The sequence below is a fragment of the Pristiophorus japonicus genome, chromosome 1 (assembly GCF_044704955.1).
Source record: "Pristiophorus japonicus isolate sPriJap1 chromosome 1, sPriJap1.hap1, whole genome shotgun sequence".
NCBI classification, from domain to species: domain Eukaryota; kingdom Metazoa; phylum Chordata; class Chondrichthyes; family Pristiophoridae; genus Pristiophorus; species Pristiophorus japonicus.
In genome coordinates, this window is record NC_091977.1 from 481,648,452 (window position 1) to 481,663,749 (window position 15,298).

The 15,298-nt window shown below is 45.0% G+C and overlaps 1 protein-coding gene across 1 annotated transcript in view; it reads right to left on the reverse strand.

Moving 5' to 3' along the window:
- Positions 1 to 13,707, reverse strand: part of tmie (transmembrane inner ear) — a 227,916-nt gene extending 214,209 nt beyond the window's left edge. The window contains exon 1 of the mRNA XM_070876533.1: positions 13,591 to 13,707. Within this exon, the coding sequence (XP_070732634.1) occupies positions 13,591 to 13,707 (117 nt within the window). The remainder of the gene's footprint in view (positions 1 to 13,590) is intronic.
- Positions 13,708 to 15,298: the final 1,591 nt, after the last annotated feature.

A 15,298-nucleotide genomic window follows, 5' to 3' on the forward strand; every position in this document is an offset into this window, starting at 1 on the left:
CAGGGTTTATGAGCACCATATTGCTTCTGTTTTTAGGATGGTGGGCAACATTGGCAAAGGCTGCATTGATTGTATATCTCTAATTGTCACTTACGAAAGTGGGCCTTCATAGCAAAGGTTTTCTTTTTAACACTGGCTTACTAAGTTACTTCAGAGGACACAAGAATCAATCATCTACTTTGGAAATGAAGTCACACAAAGGCCAGCCTAGATATGAACAGCAGGTTCCCTTCCCTGAAGTACTTTAGTGAACCAATTAGGTTTATATGACAATCTGGCAGTTTCCATGTCGGTTTTTTTCAGTGCCGGTTTCCCAATTTGCCATGGGAGGATTTGAACACACAACCACTTGGTCACTCAGGTCATACTTTAACCACAATACTACTGTACCCAGGAAGTACTGGAAAGGTACAGCAGGTCAGTTAAATTCAGTTAATTAAATAAAAAAGTCAGCATGGATTTATGAAAGGGAAATCATGCTTGACAAATCTGGAATTTTTTGAGGATGTAACTTGTCGAGCAGACAAGGGAGAACCAGTGGATGTGGTGTATTTGGACTTTCAAAAGGCTTTTGACAAGGTCCCACACAAGAGATTGTTGTGCAAAATTAAAACACATGGTATTGGGGGTAATGTACTGACGTGGATAGAGAACTGGTTGACAGACAGGAAGCAGAGAGTCGGGATAAACGGGTCCTTTTCAGAATGGCAGGTAGTGACTAGTGGAGTGCCGCAGGGCTTAGTGCTGGGACCCCAGCTCTTTACAATATACATTAATGATTTAGATGAAGGAATTGAGTGTAATATATCCAAGTTTGCAGATGACACTTAACTGGGTGGCAGTGTGAGCTGTGAGGAGGATGCTAAAAGGCTGCAGGGTGCCTTGGACAGGTTAGGTGAGTGGGCAAATGCATGGCAGATGCAGTATAATGTGGATAAATGTGAGGTTATCCACTTTGGGGGCAAAAACACGAAGGCAGAATATTATCTGAATGGCGGCAGATTAGGAAAGGGAGAGATGCAACGAGACCTGGATGTCATGGTTCATCAGTCATTGAAGTTTGGCATGCAGGTACAGCAGGCGGTGAAGAAGGCAAATGGTATGTTGGCCTTCATAGCTAGGGGATTTGAGTATAGGAGCAGGGAGGTCTTACTGCAGTTGTACATGGCCTTGGTGAGGCCTCACCTGGAATATTGTGTTCAGTTTTGGTCTCCTAATCTGAGGAAGGACATTCTTGCTATTGAGGGCGTGCAGCGAAGGTTCACCAGACTGATTCCCGGGATGGCGGGACTGACATGAGGAGAGACTGGATCAACTGGGCCTTTATACACTGGAGTTTAGAAGGATGAGAGGGGATCTCATAGAAACTTAGAAGATTCTGACGGGACTGGACAGGTTAGATGCGGGAAGAATGTTCCCGATGATGGGGAAGTCCAGAACCAGGGGACACAGTCTAAGGATAAGGGGTAGGCCAGTTAGGAATAAGATGAGGAGAAACTTCTTCACTCAGAGAGTTGTTAACCTGTGGAATTCCCAGCCGCAGAGAGTTGTTGATGCCAGTTCATTGGATATATTCAAGAGGGAGTTAGATATGGCCCTTACGGCTAAAGGGATCAAGGGGTCTGGAGAGAAAGCAGGAAAGGGGTACTGAGAGAATGATCAGCCATGATCTTATTGAATGGTGGTGCAGGCTCAAAGGACCGAATGGCCTACTCCTGCACGTATTTTCTCTGTTTCTATGTTTCCATGTCAGCATCTGAGAAACTAAGCAGGCCACACTGCTGAACAGCTCTTCTCTGTCTGCAGGAGTGTTCCTTGACTGTAGCTCACCACTTCAACTCCCTCGCTTTCTCTGAAGGAAATTAGTGACCCGGCTTGGTACTTGCAGTAGTCCAGCACATTTTGTAGTACTGGCCCACAACTGACCCGATTTGGTGAACTAAATTTCACAACTTGCCACGGTCCTATTTGAGCTGCGGGCTGCTATTCGGTACCATAAGCACTATGAAAGAGAGCTGGGGATAAATGTTAACCTTTTGTTTAAGTATAATTACGTCCAGAAAAACATTTTTGTCGCCATAAGGGAGTCAGAATGCCCTTTTAAAATAATTATTTGGAATTTCAATCTTTCTGAAATGCAATTAGAATGACATCCGATTCACTCTGAGTTGCCGAGGCCAAGTGTTCAGAGAATTGTTCTGATACACACTAGGAGCCATCTGCCCTTTTAACTTTCATTGTCATCTCATTACGATGAGATCGGTTACTTTTCCGGAAGCTTCTTCCATCCTGGCTCTACCATGTGATCTGTTAGTGAGCTTAGTTTCTTCGACTTTTGCTCATCTTTCTCTGTTAGGATACTTGGGCAAACTTTTTCATATTAATCATTCTCGCGGTATGGAAGTTGCTGGCAAGGCTGGAATTTATAGAAACACAGAAACATAGAAACAAAGAAAATAGGTGCAGCAGTAGGCCATTCAGCCCTTTGATCCTGCACCACCATTCAATATTATCATGGCTGATCATACAACTTCAGTACCCCATTCCTGCTTTCTCTCCATACGCCCTGATCCTTTTAGCCTTAAGGGCCACATCCAACTCCCTTTTGAATATATCTAATGAACTGGCCTCAACAACTTTCTGTGGAAGAGAATTCCACAGGTTCACAAGTGAAGAAGTTTCTCCTCATCTCGATCCTAAATGGCTTACCCCTTATCCTTAGACTGTGACCCCTGATTCTGGACTTCCCCAATATCGAGAACATTCTTCCTGCATCTAACCTGTCCAATCCCATTAGAATTTTACATGTTTCTATGAGATCCCCTCTCATTCCTCTAAATTCCAGTGAATATAAACCGAGTCGATCCAGTCTTTCTTCATATGTCAGGCCTGTCATCCCGGGAATCAGTCTGGTGAATCTTCACTGCACTCCCTCAATAGCAAGATTGGTCTTCCTCAAATTAGGAGACCAAAACTGTACACAATATTCAAGGTGTGGCCTCACCAAGGCCCTGTACAACTGCAGCGAGACCTCCCTGCTATGTCGTCTCGCTATGAAGGCCAACATGCCATTTGCCTTCTTCACCACCTACTGCACCTGCATGCTAACTTTCAATGACTGATGTACCATGGCACCCAGGTCTCATTGCACCTCCCCTTTGCCTAATCTGTCACCATTCTGATAATATTCTGCCTCCCTGTTTTTGCCACCAAAGTGGATAATCTCACATTTATCCACATTATACTGCATCTGCCATGCATTTGCCCACTCACCTAACCTGTCCAAGTCACCCTGCAGCCTCTTAGCATCTTCCTCACAGCTCACACCACCACCCAGCTTAGTGTCATCTGCAAACCTGGAGATATTACATTCAATTCCTTCGTCTAAATCATTAATGTATATTGTAATTAGCTGGGGTCCCAGCACTGAACCTTGCGGTACACCACTAGTCACTGCCTGCCATTCTGACCCGTTTATTCCGACTCTTTGCTTCCTGTCTGCCAACCAGTTCTCTATCCACGTCAATATATTACCCCCAATACCATGTGCTTTAAATTTGCACACTAATCTCTTGTGTGGGACTTTGTCAATAGCTGTTTGAAAGTCCAAATATACCACATCCACTCTACTAGTTACATCCTCAAAAAATTCTAAAATATTTGTCAAGCATGATTTCCCTTTCATAAATCCATGCTGACTTGGATCGATCTGTCACTGCTTTTCAAATGCGCTGCCATTACGTCTTTAATAATTGATTCCAACATTTTCCCCACTACCGATGTCAGGCTAACAGATCTATAATTCCTTGTTTACTCTCTCCCTCCTTTTTTAAAAACTGGGGTTACATTAGCCACCTTCCAATCCATAAGAACTGATCCAGAGTCAATAGACTATTGAAAAATGACCGCCAATGCATCCACTATTTCTAGGACCACTTCCTTAAGTACTCAGGGATGCAGACTATCAGGCCCTGGGGATTTATCGGCCTTCAATCCCATCAATTTCCCTAACACAATTTCCTGACTAATAAGGATTTCCTTTAGTTCCTCCTTCTTGCTAGACCCTCGGTCCCCTAGTATTTCCAGAAGGTTATTCGTGTCTTCCTTCATGAAGACAGAACCAAAGTATTTGTTCAATTGGTCTGCCATTTCTTTGTTCCCCATTATAAATTCACCTGATTCTGACTGCAAGGGACCTACATTTGTCTTCATGAATCGTTTTCTCTTCACATATCTATAGAAGCTTTTGCAGTCCGTTTTTATGTTCCCTGCAAGCTTACTCTCATACTCTATTTTCCCCCTCCTAATTAAACCCTTTGCCCTCCTTTGCTGAATTCTAAATTTCTCCCAGTCCTCAGGTTTGCTACTTTTTCTGGCCAATTTATATGCCTCTTCCTTGGATTTAACACTATCCCTAATTTCCCTTGTTAGCCATAGTTGAGCCAGCTTCCCCGTTTTATTTTTACACCAGACAGGGATGTACAATTGTTGAAGTTCATCCGTGTGATCTTTAAATTGCCTATCCATCGTCAACCCTTTACGTATCATTTGCCAGTCAATCCTAGCCAATTCACGTCTCATACTATCGAAGTTACCTTTCTTTAAGTTCAAGACCCTAGTCTCTGAATTAACTGTGTCACTCTCCATCTTAATGAAAAATTCTACCATATTATGGTCACTCTTCCCCAAGGGGCCTCGCACAACAAGATTGCTAATTAATCCTATCTCATTACACAAGACCCAGTCTAGTATGGCCTGCTCTCTAGTTGGTTCCTCGACATATTGGTCTAGAAATCTATCTCTTATAAACTCCAGGAAATCCTCCTCCACCGGGTTGCTACCAGTTTGGTTAGCCCAATCTATATGTAGGTTAAAGTCACCTATGATAACTGCTGTACCTCTATTGCACACATCCCTAATTTCCTGTTTGATGCCATCCCCAACCTCACTACAACTGTTTGGAGGTCTGTACACAACTCCCACTAGCGTTTTCTACCCTTTGGTGATCTGCAGCTCCACCCATACAGATTCCACATCATCCAAGCTAATGTCCTTCCTTACTATTGTGTTAATCTCTTCCTTAACCAGCAACGCTAGCCCACCTCCTTTTCCTTTCTGTCTATCCTTCCTGAATATTGAATACCCCTGGATGTTGAGTTCCCAACCTTGGAGCCATGTCTCCGTAATCCCAATTACATCATATCCATTAACAGCTATCTGCGCAGTTAATTCATCCATTTTATTACGAATGTTCCTTCCATTGAGACACAGAGCCTTCAGGCTTGTTTTTTTAACACACTTTATCCTTTTAGAATTATGTTATAATGTGGCCCTTTTTGATTTTTGCCTTTGATTTCTCTGCCCTCCACCTTTCCTTATCTCCTTTCTACCTTTCGCTTCTGACCCATTTTACTTCCCTCTGTCTCCCTGCATAGATTCCCATCCCCCTGCCATATTAGTTTAAACCCTCCCCAACAGCACTAGCAAACACTCCCCCTAGGACATTGGTTCCGGTCCTGCCCACGTGCAGACCATCCGGTTTGTACTGGTCCCAACTACCCCAGAACCGGTTCTAATGTCCCAGGAATTTGAATCCCTACCTCTTGCACCATTCCTCAAGCCACATATTCATCTTAACTATCCTGCTATTTCTACTCTGACTAGCACCTGGCACTGGTAGCAATCCTGAGATTACTACCTTTGAGGTCCTACTTTTTAATTTAACTCCTAGCTCCCTAAATTCAGCTTGCCCATCCCTATTTGCTCTGAGAACAGATTAGGGGCCTTCTTCTTGAACCACTGCTAGTTGTTTGATACAACTGACTGGCTTGCTCAGCCACTTCAGAGGGCAGTTAAGAGGTCAACCATGCTGGTGTGAGACTGGAGTGACATAAAGACCAGACTGGTTAAGAATGGCAGGTTTCTAACTGTAAAGGACATTAGTTGGGTTTTTACGACAATCGCCATTTTTACTGGTCCCAGCTTTTTTTAAACTGGTTTCAAATTCTCAAGCTGCCCTGGTGTGATTTGAACTCATGTTCTCTAAAGTATTGTCCAGTAGCAACAACAACTTGTATTTATGCAGTGCCTTTAACATAGTAAAACATCCTAAGGTGCTTCACAGGAGCTTTATCAGGTAAAAGAGATCTTAGGACTTTTGACCAAATGCATGTCAGAGATAGGTAGGAGGGAGAGGTAGAGAGGCAGAGAGATTTAGGGAGGCAATTCCAGAGCTTAGGACCTAGACAGCTGAAGGCACACCTGTCAATGGTGGAGTGAAGGAAATTGGGGGTGCAGAAGCGGCCGGAATTGGAGGAACGCAGAGATCCAGGAGGTTTGTAGGGCTGGAGGGGGTTACAGAGATAAGGAGGCATGAGGCCATAGAAAGATTTGAACACAAAGATGAGAATTTTAAATTTGAGGTGTTGCCGGACTGGGATCCAATGTAGGCCAGTGAGCATGAGATGATGGGTGACCGGGACTTGGTGTGAGTTAGGGTACAGGTAGTAGAGTTTTGGCTGAGCAGAAGTTTATAGCGGGTGGAAGATAGGAGACCATAAAATAACTTAACCATCATCATCATCATCATCATCATAGGCAGTCCCTCAGAATCGAGGAAAACTTGCTTCCACTCTTAGCACGAGTTCTTAGGTGGCTGTACAGTCCAACATTAGAACCACAGTCTCTGTCACAGGTGGGACAGATAGTCGTTGAGGGAAAGGATGGACAGGGAGCCTGGTTTGCCGCACGCTCCTTCCGCTGCCTGCGCTTGATTTCTGCATGCTCTCGGCAACAATACTCGAGGAGCTCAGAGCCCTCCCGAATGCACTTCCTCCACTTAGGGCGGTCTATGGCCAGGAACTCCCAGGTGTTAATGGGGATGCCGCACTTTATCAGGGAGGCTTTGAGGGTGTCCTTGTAATGTTTCCTCTGCCCGCCTTTGGCTTGTTTGCCATGGACGAGTTCCGAGTAGAGTGCTTGCTTTGGGAATCTTATGCCTGGCATGCGAACAATGTGGCCTGCCCAGCGGAGTTGATCAAGTGTGGTCAGTGCTTCAATGCTGGGGATGTTGACCTGCACGAGGATGCTCACATTTGTCCGTCTGTCCTCCCAGGGGATTTGCAGGATCTTGCTGGTGGTATTTCTCCAGCGACTTGAGGTGTCTACTGTCGATGGTCCACGTCTCTGAGCCATACAGGAGGGCAGGTATTACTACAGCTCTGTAGACCATGAGCTTGGTGACAGTTTTGAGGGACTGGTCTTCAAACACTCTTTTCCTCAGGCGGCCGAAGGCTGCACTGGCGCACTGGAGGCAGTGTTGGATCTCGTCGTCAATGCCTGCTCTTGTTAATAGGAGGCTCCCGAGATAGGGGAAGTGGTCCACGTTGTCCAGGGCCACGCCGTGGATCTTGGTGTCTGGGGGGCAGTGCTGTGTGGCGAGGACAGGCTGGTGGAGGACCTTTGTCTTACTAATGTTTAGCGTAAGGCCCATGCTTTCATATGCCTTGGTAAATACGTCGACTATGTCCAGGAGTTCAGCCTCTCTGTGTACACAGATGCAGGCGTCATCCGCGTACTGTAGCTCGACGACAGAGGTTGGCGTGGTCTTGTACCTGATTACACTACTGTACCCACAAAACTGATATGTAGAGCTCAGTCTCTATCATTTTTCTTCACCTAGCTTCCAACTGCACATCCTTTCCCCGCTTGTAACAACGTGCGACGAAACCGGGAAGTCTATCTTTTTATTTTATGCAATTGGCTCGTGGCACCACCTAAAGTTTAAGGTGAGAAATAGCCAGATCTGATAGTCATTTCACATTCTTCTCGTAAATCCTTTCTTTTTTATTTAGGTTTAAATATCAAAATGCAAGATTCTATGGTAAATTTTCCTGAGCTTATAACGTAACAGTGCCTGCAAAATGGTACAACACAGAGGAAGATTTGGCACTATTCATTTTATCCTGTTCTGTGTGATACTTGAATTTCCTCTATGGCTTTTCTGGTGTCAGTACAAGACTGAAGAGGGCGCAGTAGCCTATATTATTAATGTCAGATGGCTTTGCACAAAAATTTCTGCTAGTAGGCCAGGGGCAGATGCCCCGTATAAAAGCCTGGCTAACATTTAGGTGCTATTTGTCTTACCAGCTGTTATTGTCAAGTAAGGTCTTTGGTGGTTTGATCTTTGCCACTAGACGGAAATGGGCACATGGTGAATGGGCAGCTCGTTTTACAATCTGCCAAATTTCTCTTTCCATTGACTTCATATCCTTCAGTGCGGGTTAAAACTGGCTGCCCATTCGCTATCAGTCCCTTTCACTCCCTTGATCTGTGGCATTTGTTCATCCAAAATGGTGCTGCAGCTTCAGGGGAATTTAGAAGAAACTTCTTTACCCAGATAGAAGTGAGAATGTGGAACTCGCTACAGCAGGGAGTGGTTGAAGCGAATAGTACAGGTGCATTTAAGCGGACGCTAGACAGGCATATGAGGGAGAAGGAAATGGAGGGTAAAGCTTATAGATTTAGATGAGGAGAGATGGGAGGAGGCTCGAGTGGCGCATAAACAGCGGCATGGACAGGTTGGGCCGAATGGCCTGTTTCTGTGCCGTATATCCTGTGTTATCCTATGTAAAGCTACAATACTTGTTGCAGAAAGCTGTTAATCTCTTACACTGCGATGGAGGATGCGACCAGTACTATGCAACCTCACCTCCTTTTGTGATATGGTTTATTTGAAGGCAGATGTAGAGCGAGAATCACAAGCCCCCTGGAGACATTTGCTTGGCTCTCTGCTGAGCCACTATTCAGCATTTCTCGACTACAGAGCAAAAATGCTTCACCCACCCCCACTACCAATCAAGCATCTACTCCATCGCAGTTAGGATAAAAAGGGAAGCACCATAATTAAACACCAAGCTCCTCCTCTTACCACTGCACCATCGTTCATCACATCCACACATGTCCCTCTAGCAGCTGCTTGTCACCATGGTGCTGGCCTTTGCCCAACTCCCTCCAAGGCCTACCAAAGGGGCACTCGAAATCATGCTTGGGGCACTGATGCCATCCTAGTCCCGGCCCAGTAGACATCGTTGGAAAATAAGGAGAAACGGCATATGCGTCCGGTTACGCCATTGATCGTGGGGTTTCTGTTGATCTTCCACTGAAGTTATGGCCAGAGCTAGGGGCCTAGTCTATAGGCCCCCTAACAGTAGCTACATTATTGGATGGAGTACAAGTCAAGTTTTAACCTTCATATTGATTGGACAAAGCAAATTGACCAGGGTAGACTTGAGGAAGAGTTGATATCCGGGATAGTTTCCTTGAACAGTATGTTGTGGAACCAACCAGGGAGCAGGCTATCTTAGATTTGGTATTGTGTAATGAGACAGGATTAATAAATGATCTTGTAGTCAAGAATCCTCTAGGAACGAATGACCATAACATTGTTGAATTTCAAATTCAGTTGGAGGGTGAGAAAGTTGATCCTCAAACCAATGTCCTAAGTTTAAATAAAGGACACTGCAAAAGTATGAGGGCAGAGTTGGCTAAAGTGGACTCGGAAAACAGATTAAACTGTGGGATAGTTGATGAGCAGTGGCAGACATTTAAAGAGATATTTCATAACTCACAACAAAAATATATCCCAATGTAAAGAAAAGACTGTAAGAGAAGGGATAACCATCCATGGTTAACTAAGGAAATAAGGGATGGTATCAAATTGAAAACAAGGGCATACAATGTGGCCAAGACTAGTGGGAGGCCAGAGGATTCGGAAACCTTTAAAAGCCAGTAAAGAACAACTAAAAAAATGATAAAGAGAGAGAAGATAAATTATGAAAGTAAACTAGCACGAAATATAAAAACAGATAGTAAGAGTTTCTATAGGTACATAAAAAGGAAAAGAGTGGCTAAAGTAAATGTTGGTCCCCTAGAGGATGAGACTGAGGAATTAATAATGGAGAACAGGGAAATGGCAGAGACATGGAACAAATATTTTGCATTGGGCTTCACGGTAGAAGACACTAAAAATATCCCAATAGTGGATAATCAAAGGGCTATAGGGAGGGAGGAACTTAATACAATCACTATCACTTATTAACTTGTACTCGGTAAAATAATAGGACTAAAGGCAGACAAGTCCCCTGGACCTGATGGCTTACATCCTAGGGTCTTATAAGAAGTGTGTGCACAGATAGTGGATGCATTGGTTGTAATCTACCAAAATTCCCTGTATTCTGGGGTGGTCCCAGCGGATTGGAAAACCGCAAATGTAAAGCCCATATTTAAAAAAGGAGGCAGACAAAAAGCAAGAAACTACAGACCAGTTAGCCTAACATCTGTGGTTTGGAAAATACTGGAGTCCATTATTAAGGAAACACTAGTGGGACATTTGGAAAAGCAGAATTCAATCAAGCAGAGTCAGCATGGTATTATGAAAGGGAAATCATATTTGACAAATTTGCTGGAGTTCTTTGAGGATGTAACGAGCAGGGTGGATAAGGGGGAACCAGTGGATGTGATGTATTTGGACTTCGAGAAGGCATTTGACAAGGTGCCACATAAAAGGTTACTGCACAAGATAAAAGTTCACGGGATTGGGGGTAATATATTAGCATGGATAGAGGATTGGCAAACTAACAGAAAACAGAGAGGCAGGATAAATGGGTCATTTTCAGGTTGGCAAACAGTGACTAGCGGGGTGCTGCAGGGATCGGTGCTGGGTCCTCAACTATTTACAATCTATATTAATGACTTGGATGAAGGGACTAAGTGTAATGTAGCCAAGTTGCTGATGATACAAAGATGAGTGGGAAAGCAAATTATCAGGAGGACACAAAAAATCTGCAAAATGATATAGACAGGCTAAGTGAGTGGGCAAATATTTGGCAGATGGAGTATAATGTGGAAAAATGTGAGGTTATCCACTTTGCAGAAAATATATAAAAGCAAATTATTATTTAAATTAAGAAAAATTGCAAAGTACTACAGTACAGAGGGACCTGGGGGTCCTTGTGCATGAAACATAAAAGTTAGTATGCATACAGCAAGTAATCAGGAAAGCAAATGGAATGTTGGCCTTTATTGTAAGGGGATGGAGTATAAAAGCAAGGAAGTCCTGCTACAACTTCATAGGGTATTGCTGAGGCCACACCTAAAGTACTGCAACAGTTTTGGTCTCCGTATTTAAGGAAGAATAGACTTGCATTGTAGACTGTTCAGAGAAGGTTCACTGGGTTGATTCCGGAGATGAGGGGATTGACTTATGAAGATAGGTTGAGTAGGTTGAGCCTATACACATTGGAGTTCAGAAGAATGAGAGGTGATCTTATCGAAACATATAAGATAATGAGGGGATTCGACAAGGTGAATGCAGAGATGATATTTCCATTCATAGGGGAAACTAAAACTGAGATGAGGAGGAATTTCTTCTCTCAGCGGGTTATAAATTTATGGAATTATCTGCCCCAGAGATATGTGGAGACTGGGTCATTGAATATATTTAAAGCGGAGATAGACAGATTTTTGAGTGATAAGGGAATAAAGGGTTATGGGGAGCGGGCAGGGAAGTGGAGCTGAGTCCATGATCAGATCAGCCATGATCTTATTAAATGGTGGAGCAGGCTTGAGGGGCCAGGTGGCCTACTCCTGCTCCAATTCCTTATGTTCTTAGATCAGGAGAGTACCTCTCCCCCCACCCCAGCCAGAATGAAATTACCCAAACGGCTGAATAGGAAACTCGAGATCACCAGAGGGTCCCTGGATTTTCTTTCCTTTGAGGCACAATTACAATGAGGCCACTAACACCCATCAACTTTGATTGAATTAGTCATCAAAGGAGCAATGGTGTCCTATCTGATGACATATGGGCCGAAATTGCCTTCCGACCAAAAGGGAGCGCACTCACCAATCTTGAAGATTTTGGGCAGAGAGTAGAGTGAAATTCAGCTCTTTATATATTTTTTTCTTTTGTGCAGTGTTCGGGGCCAATGTTGGCGTGGAGCAGAGCAGAAGTCGGTCGGTGTCATCAGCTGATGACGTCACGATGTCCCTCCCCTTCAGTTAAAGGGGCGGGCCGCTGCAAACTTTGCAGTTAGTTTAATTTGGCCTACTTGGCCACGAGGGAGGGTTTTGGCCGGGCCAGCGGCCCGGTACCCAAAAGGAAGTGCCGGGCTGCCTGTTGGAGACCTGGCCGAACCTGTTAGCGCCAATGTCGGGCCAACCTCGGAGTCGGCCAACAATTAAAATAAAATGGCAGTGACAGCAGAGCGCCCTCCCCTTAAAGGGCGGATGCTCCGCCCAGGCACACACAGCTTCCCGCGGGGGAAAGCTGTCGGAGGCAACGAGTGGCGGATGATCCGCTCTCACAGGGCAATTTCACACGGGAGGCGGAAAGGGGTCGCCGCTGGTCGGTGGGGGAGTTGGCGCGTGTCCGACGGGGCGGCAACATGGGTTGCGCGGCGATGAGCACCGCTGTGAAAAAAATGAAGCGCAACGTATGAAAGATCGGCGACTCCACGCTGGCTCGGTGGTGAGTCCTTACCAACCCATGTCCGCCTCTTGGAGGCAGTCACGTCTCTTATAGAAAGGGGCAATTTCGGCCCAATAGAATCATTATAGAAACTTACAGCACAGAAGGAGTCCATTTAGCCCATCATGCCTGTGCCAACTCATTGAAAGAGCAATCTAATTAGTCCGACTATCCTACTCTTTCCACATAGCCCAGCAATTTTATATCAAGTATATACCAATTCCCTTTTGAAAGTAACTATTGAAACTGTTTCCAACTTCCTTTCAGGAAGTGCATTCCAAGTCAGAACAGCTCGCCACGTAAAGAAATTTCTCTCATCTCTCCTCTGGTTCTTTTGCCAATTCCCTTAAGTCTGTTTCCTCCAATTACTGACCCTTCCACCCGTGAAAAGTTTCTCCTTATTTAATCTCTCAAATCTCCTTCATGTTTTGAACACCTCTTTTAAATCTCCTCTTAATGTTATTCTCATCCCATCACCCCTAGATTTTTTATTAATTTGTCTCCTTTGCTACTCTCAGTTATCATTGGGTCTAAGCTAATTTGAAAACCTTTCACCCAACTCCTCCCCCGCTACCATCCCTCCTCGCCAGCAATGGATTCCGATTGACCACCTCTTAAAGGAACATCACAAAGCCCCCATCGTAAAACTTTCCCCAGTGACAGAACAAAACATTCAACAAGCTGCCGAGTTTATCATGCTTCCAAAACACTGAGGAAAACATTAAAACAGAGAGAAATATAAATCCCCTTGCAGTGCATAATCCAGGAACAGTGTCGGGAAGAAGTGAAGGAAACAAAAGAAGAAACAAAGAATCGTGCACCATTACCTCTGGCATTTGATACATATTTGAGCGGAAGAGACTGCATAGTCCCCAACAGTTTCTCTGTCGCAAACATTTGTCTTTCTTATCAAGTGTCCAGGGAATTTGCAGGCCTCCCCAGGTAGTCAGAGCACTGCCCGTGGCAACCAGTAGCGTCAAGGCAGCTCAGTACTACAATGACGCAGAGGATAGGGTGTCAGTGAGAAACAGAGAGAGAGAGAATACAAATGCATAACTCACGTCTGGGTCCAGGACCTGCGAAGATGCGGCTGAGATAAAGAGAGACAGCAGGACGATAACGGAGCTGATTAGGCTGAGGGCTGAAAGGCAGGAGCGCTGGTCCTCAAAACACGCCATCTCCTCCTACGCTCCCCTTGACCCAGAGCTGGTCACGATACACATACATCTACCAACAGGCACACACACTGTGAGAGAGCTGAGTGATTGACGAGCAGAAGCTGGGCTGACAGACTTCACATCTGCCCCACAAACCAGCTGCCTTTTCTGCTTCACAGTACACAGGGCCTGCACTGCATCCTGGGGGAAAGCATTAATTAATTAAATGGGTCTCCTTTTACACACAGGCTGTACACAAACACCAGTTAAGGAAGCCACAAATGCCAGTGACTGGGGCAGAATTCTTTAGCATCAACACAACCGTGTTTCCATTTTCTCTGCATGACAGCGGAAACTATTTTGCATTGACCTGTGTAATATACACAGCAGTGTTACAGAAAATAGCTCACAGTCAGGTTATGTTCCTCTCCTTGATTGCTGTGTGGACAGGACGTAGGGGAACATAAGAATTTAGGAACAGGAATAGGCCATTCAGCCCCTCGAGCCTGTTCCGCCATTCAGTTAAATCATGGTTGATCTGTACCTCAACTCCACTTAACCACCTTTGATCCATATCCCTTGATACCCCGATATAACAAAAATCTATTGACCTCAGTCTTGAAAATTTCAATTGACCCAACATCCACAACCGTTTGGGGAACGAGTTCCAGATCTTCACTACCTTTGTGTGAAAATGTCCTTCCTGATTTCACTGACGACACCTTCCATCACTTTACTGATGATTGAGAGTAGACTTATGGAGCGGTAATTGGCCAGATTGGACTTGTCCTGCTTTTTGTGGACAGGACATACCTGAGATATTTTCCACATTGTCGGATAGATGCCAGTGTTGTAGCTGTACTGGAACAGCTTGGCTAGAGGCGCGGCTAGTTCTGGAGCACAAGTCTTCAGCCAGGATGTTGTCGGGGCCCATAGCCTTTGCTGTATCTAGTGCGCTCAGCCATTTCTTGATATCATGTGGAGCGAATCGAATTGGCTGAAGACTGGCTTCTATGATGGTGGGGACCATAGGAGAGGCCAATATGGATCATCCACTTGGCATTTCTGGCTGAAGATGCAAACTCTTCAGCCTTGTCTTCTGCATTTGCATGCTGGACTTACAAACTGCTGGTGTTGTATGCATTGATATCTTGCTTTACTCCCATTCCCATCATCATAACTCGACCCTTGTGCATTTCTCCTATCAGATACCCAAGAACTGCCAGAAGCCCAGCCTGTCCCTGAAGTTTTGGAGGAGGAGAGTGATGGAGGAGAAGATACACCATCACCGCATGTAACATTTGCAGACACCAGCTCAGAATATGGCACTGCGTGTACTTTAGAGGGTAATACAGAGGTGGGATCTGCACGTGCTGAGCCAGCGGGCATGAGTGAGCTGCAGCTAGATCAGGGGCAAAGGGTAGCTTGGGTGCCAGCTCTGCGGAGGGTGAGTTTGCGCATAGGTTCTGCTGCACAGGACTCAGATAATGCCCTTGATGGGGCGGCCTTCAGAAGAACGGTGATGGGAATGCACACAGAAATGGCAAGCCTGCCAGAGAGCCTCTTGTCAGTGTCAAGGAACATGGAGGACTCTGGTGATGGTGGGAACCTC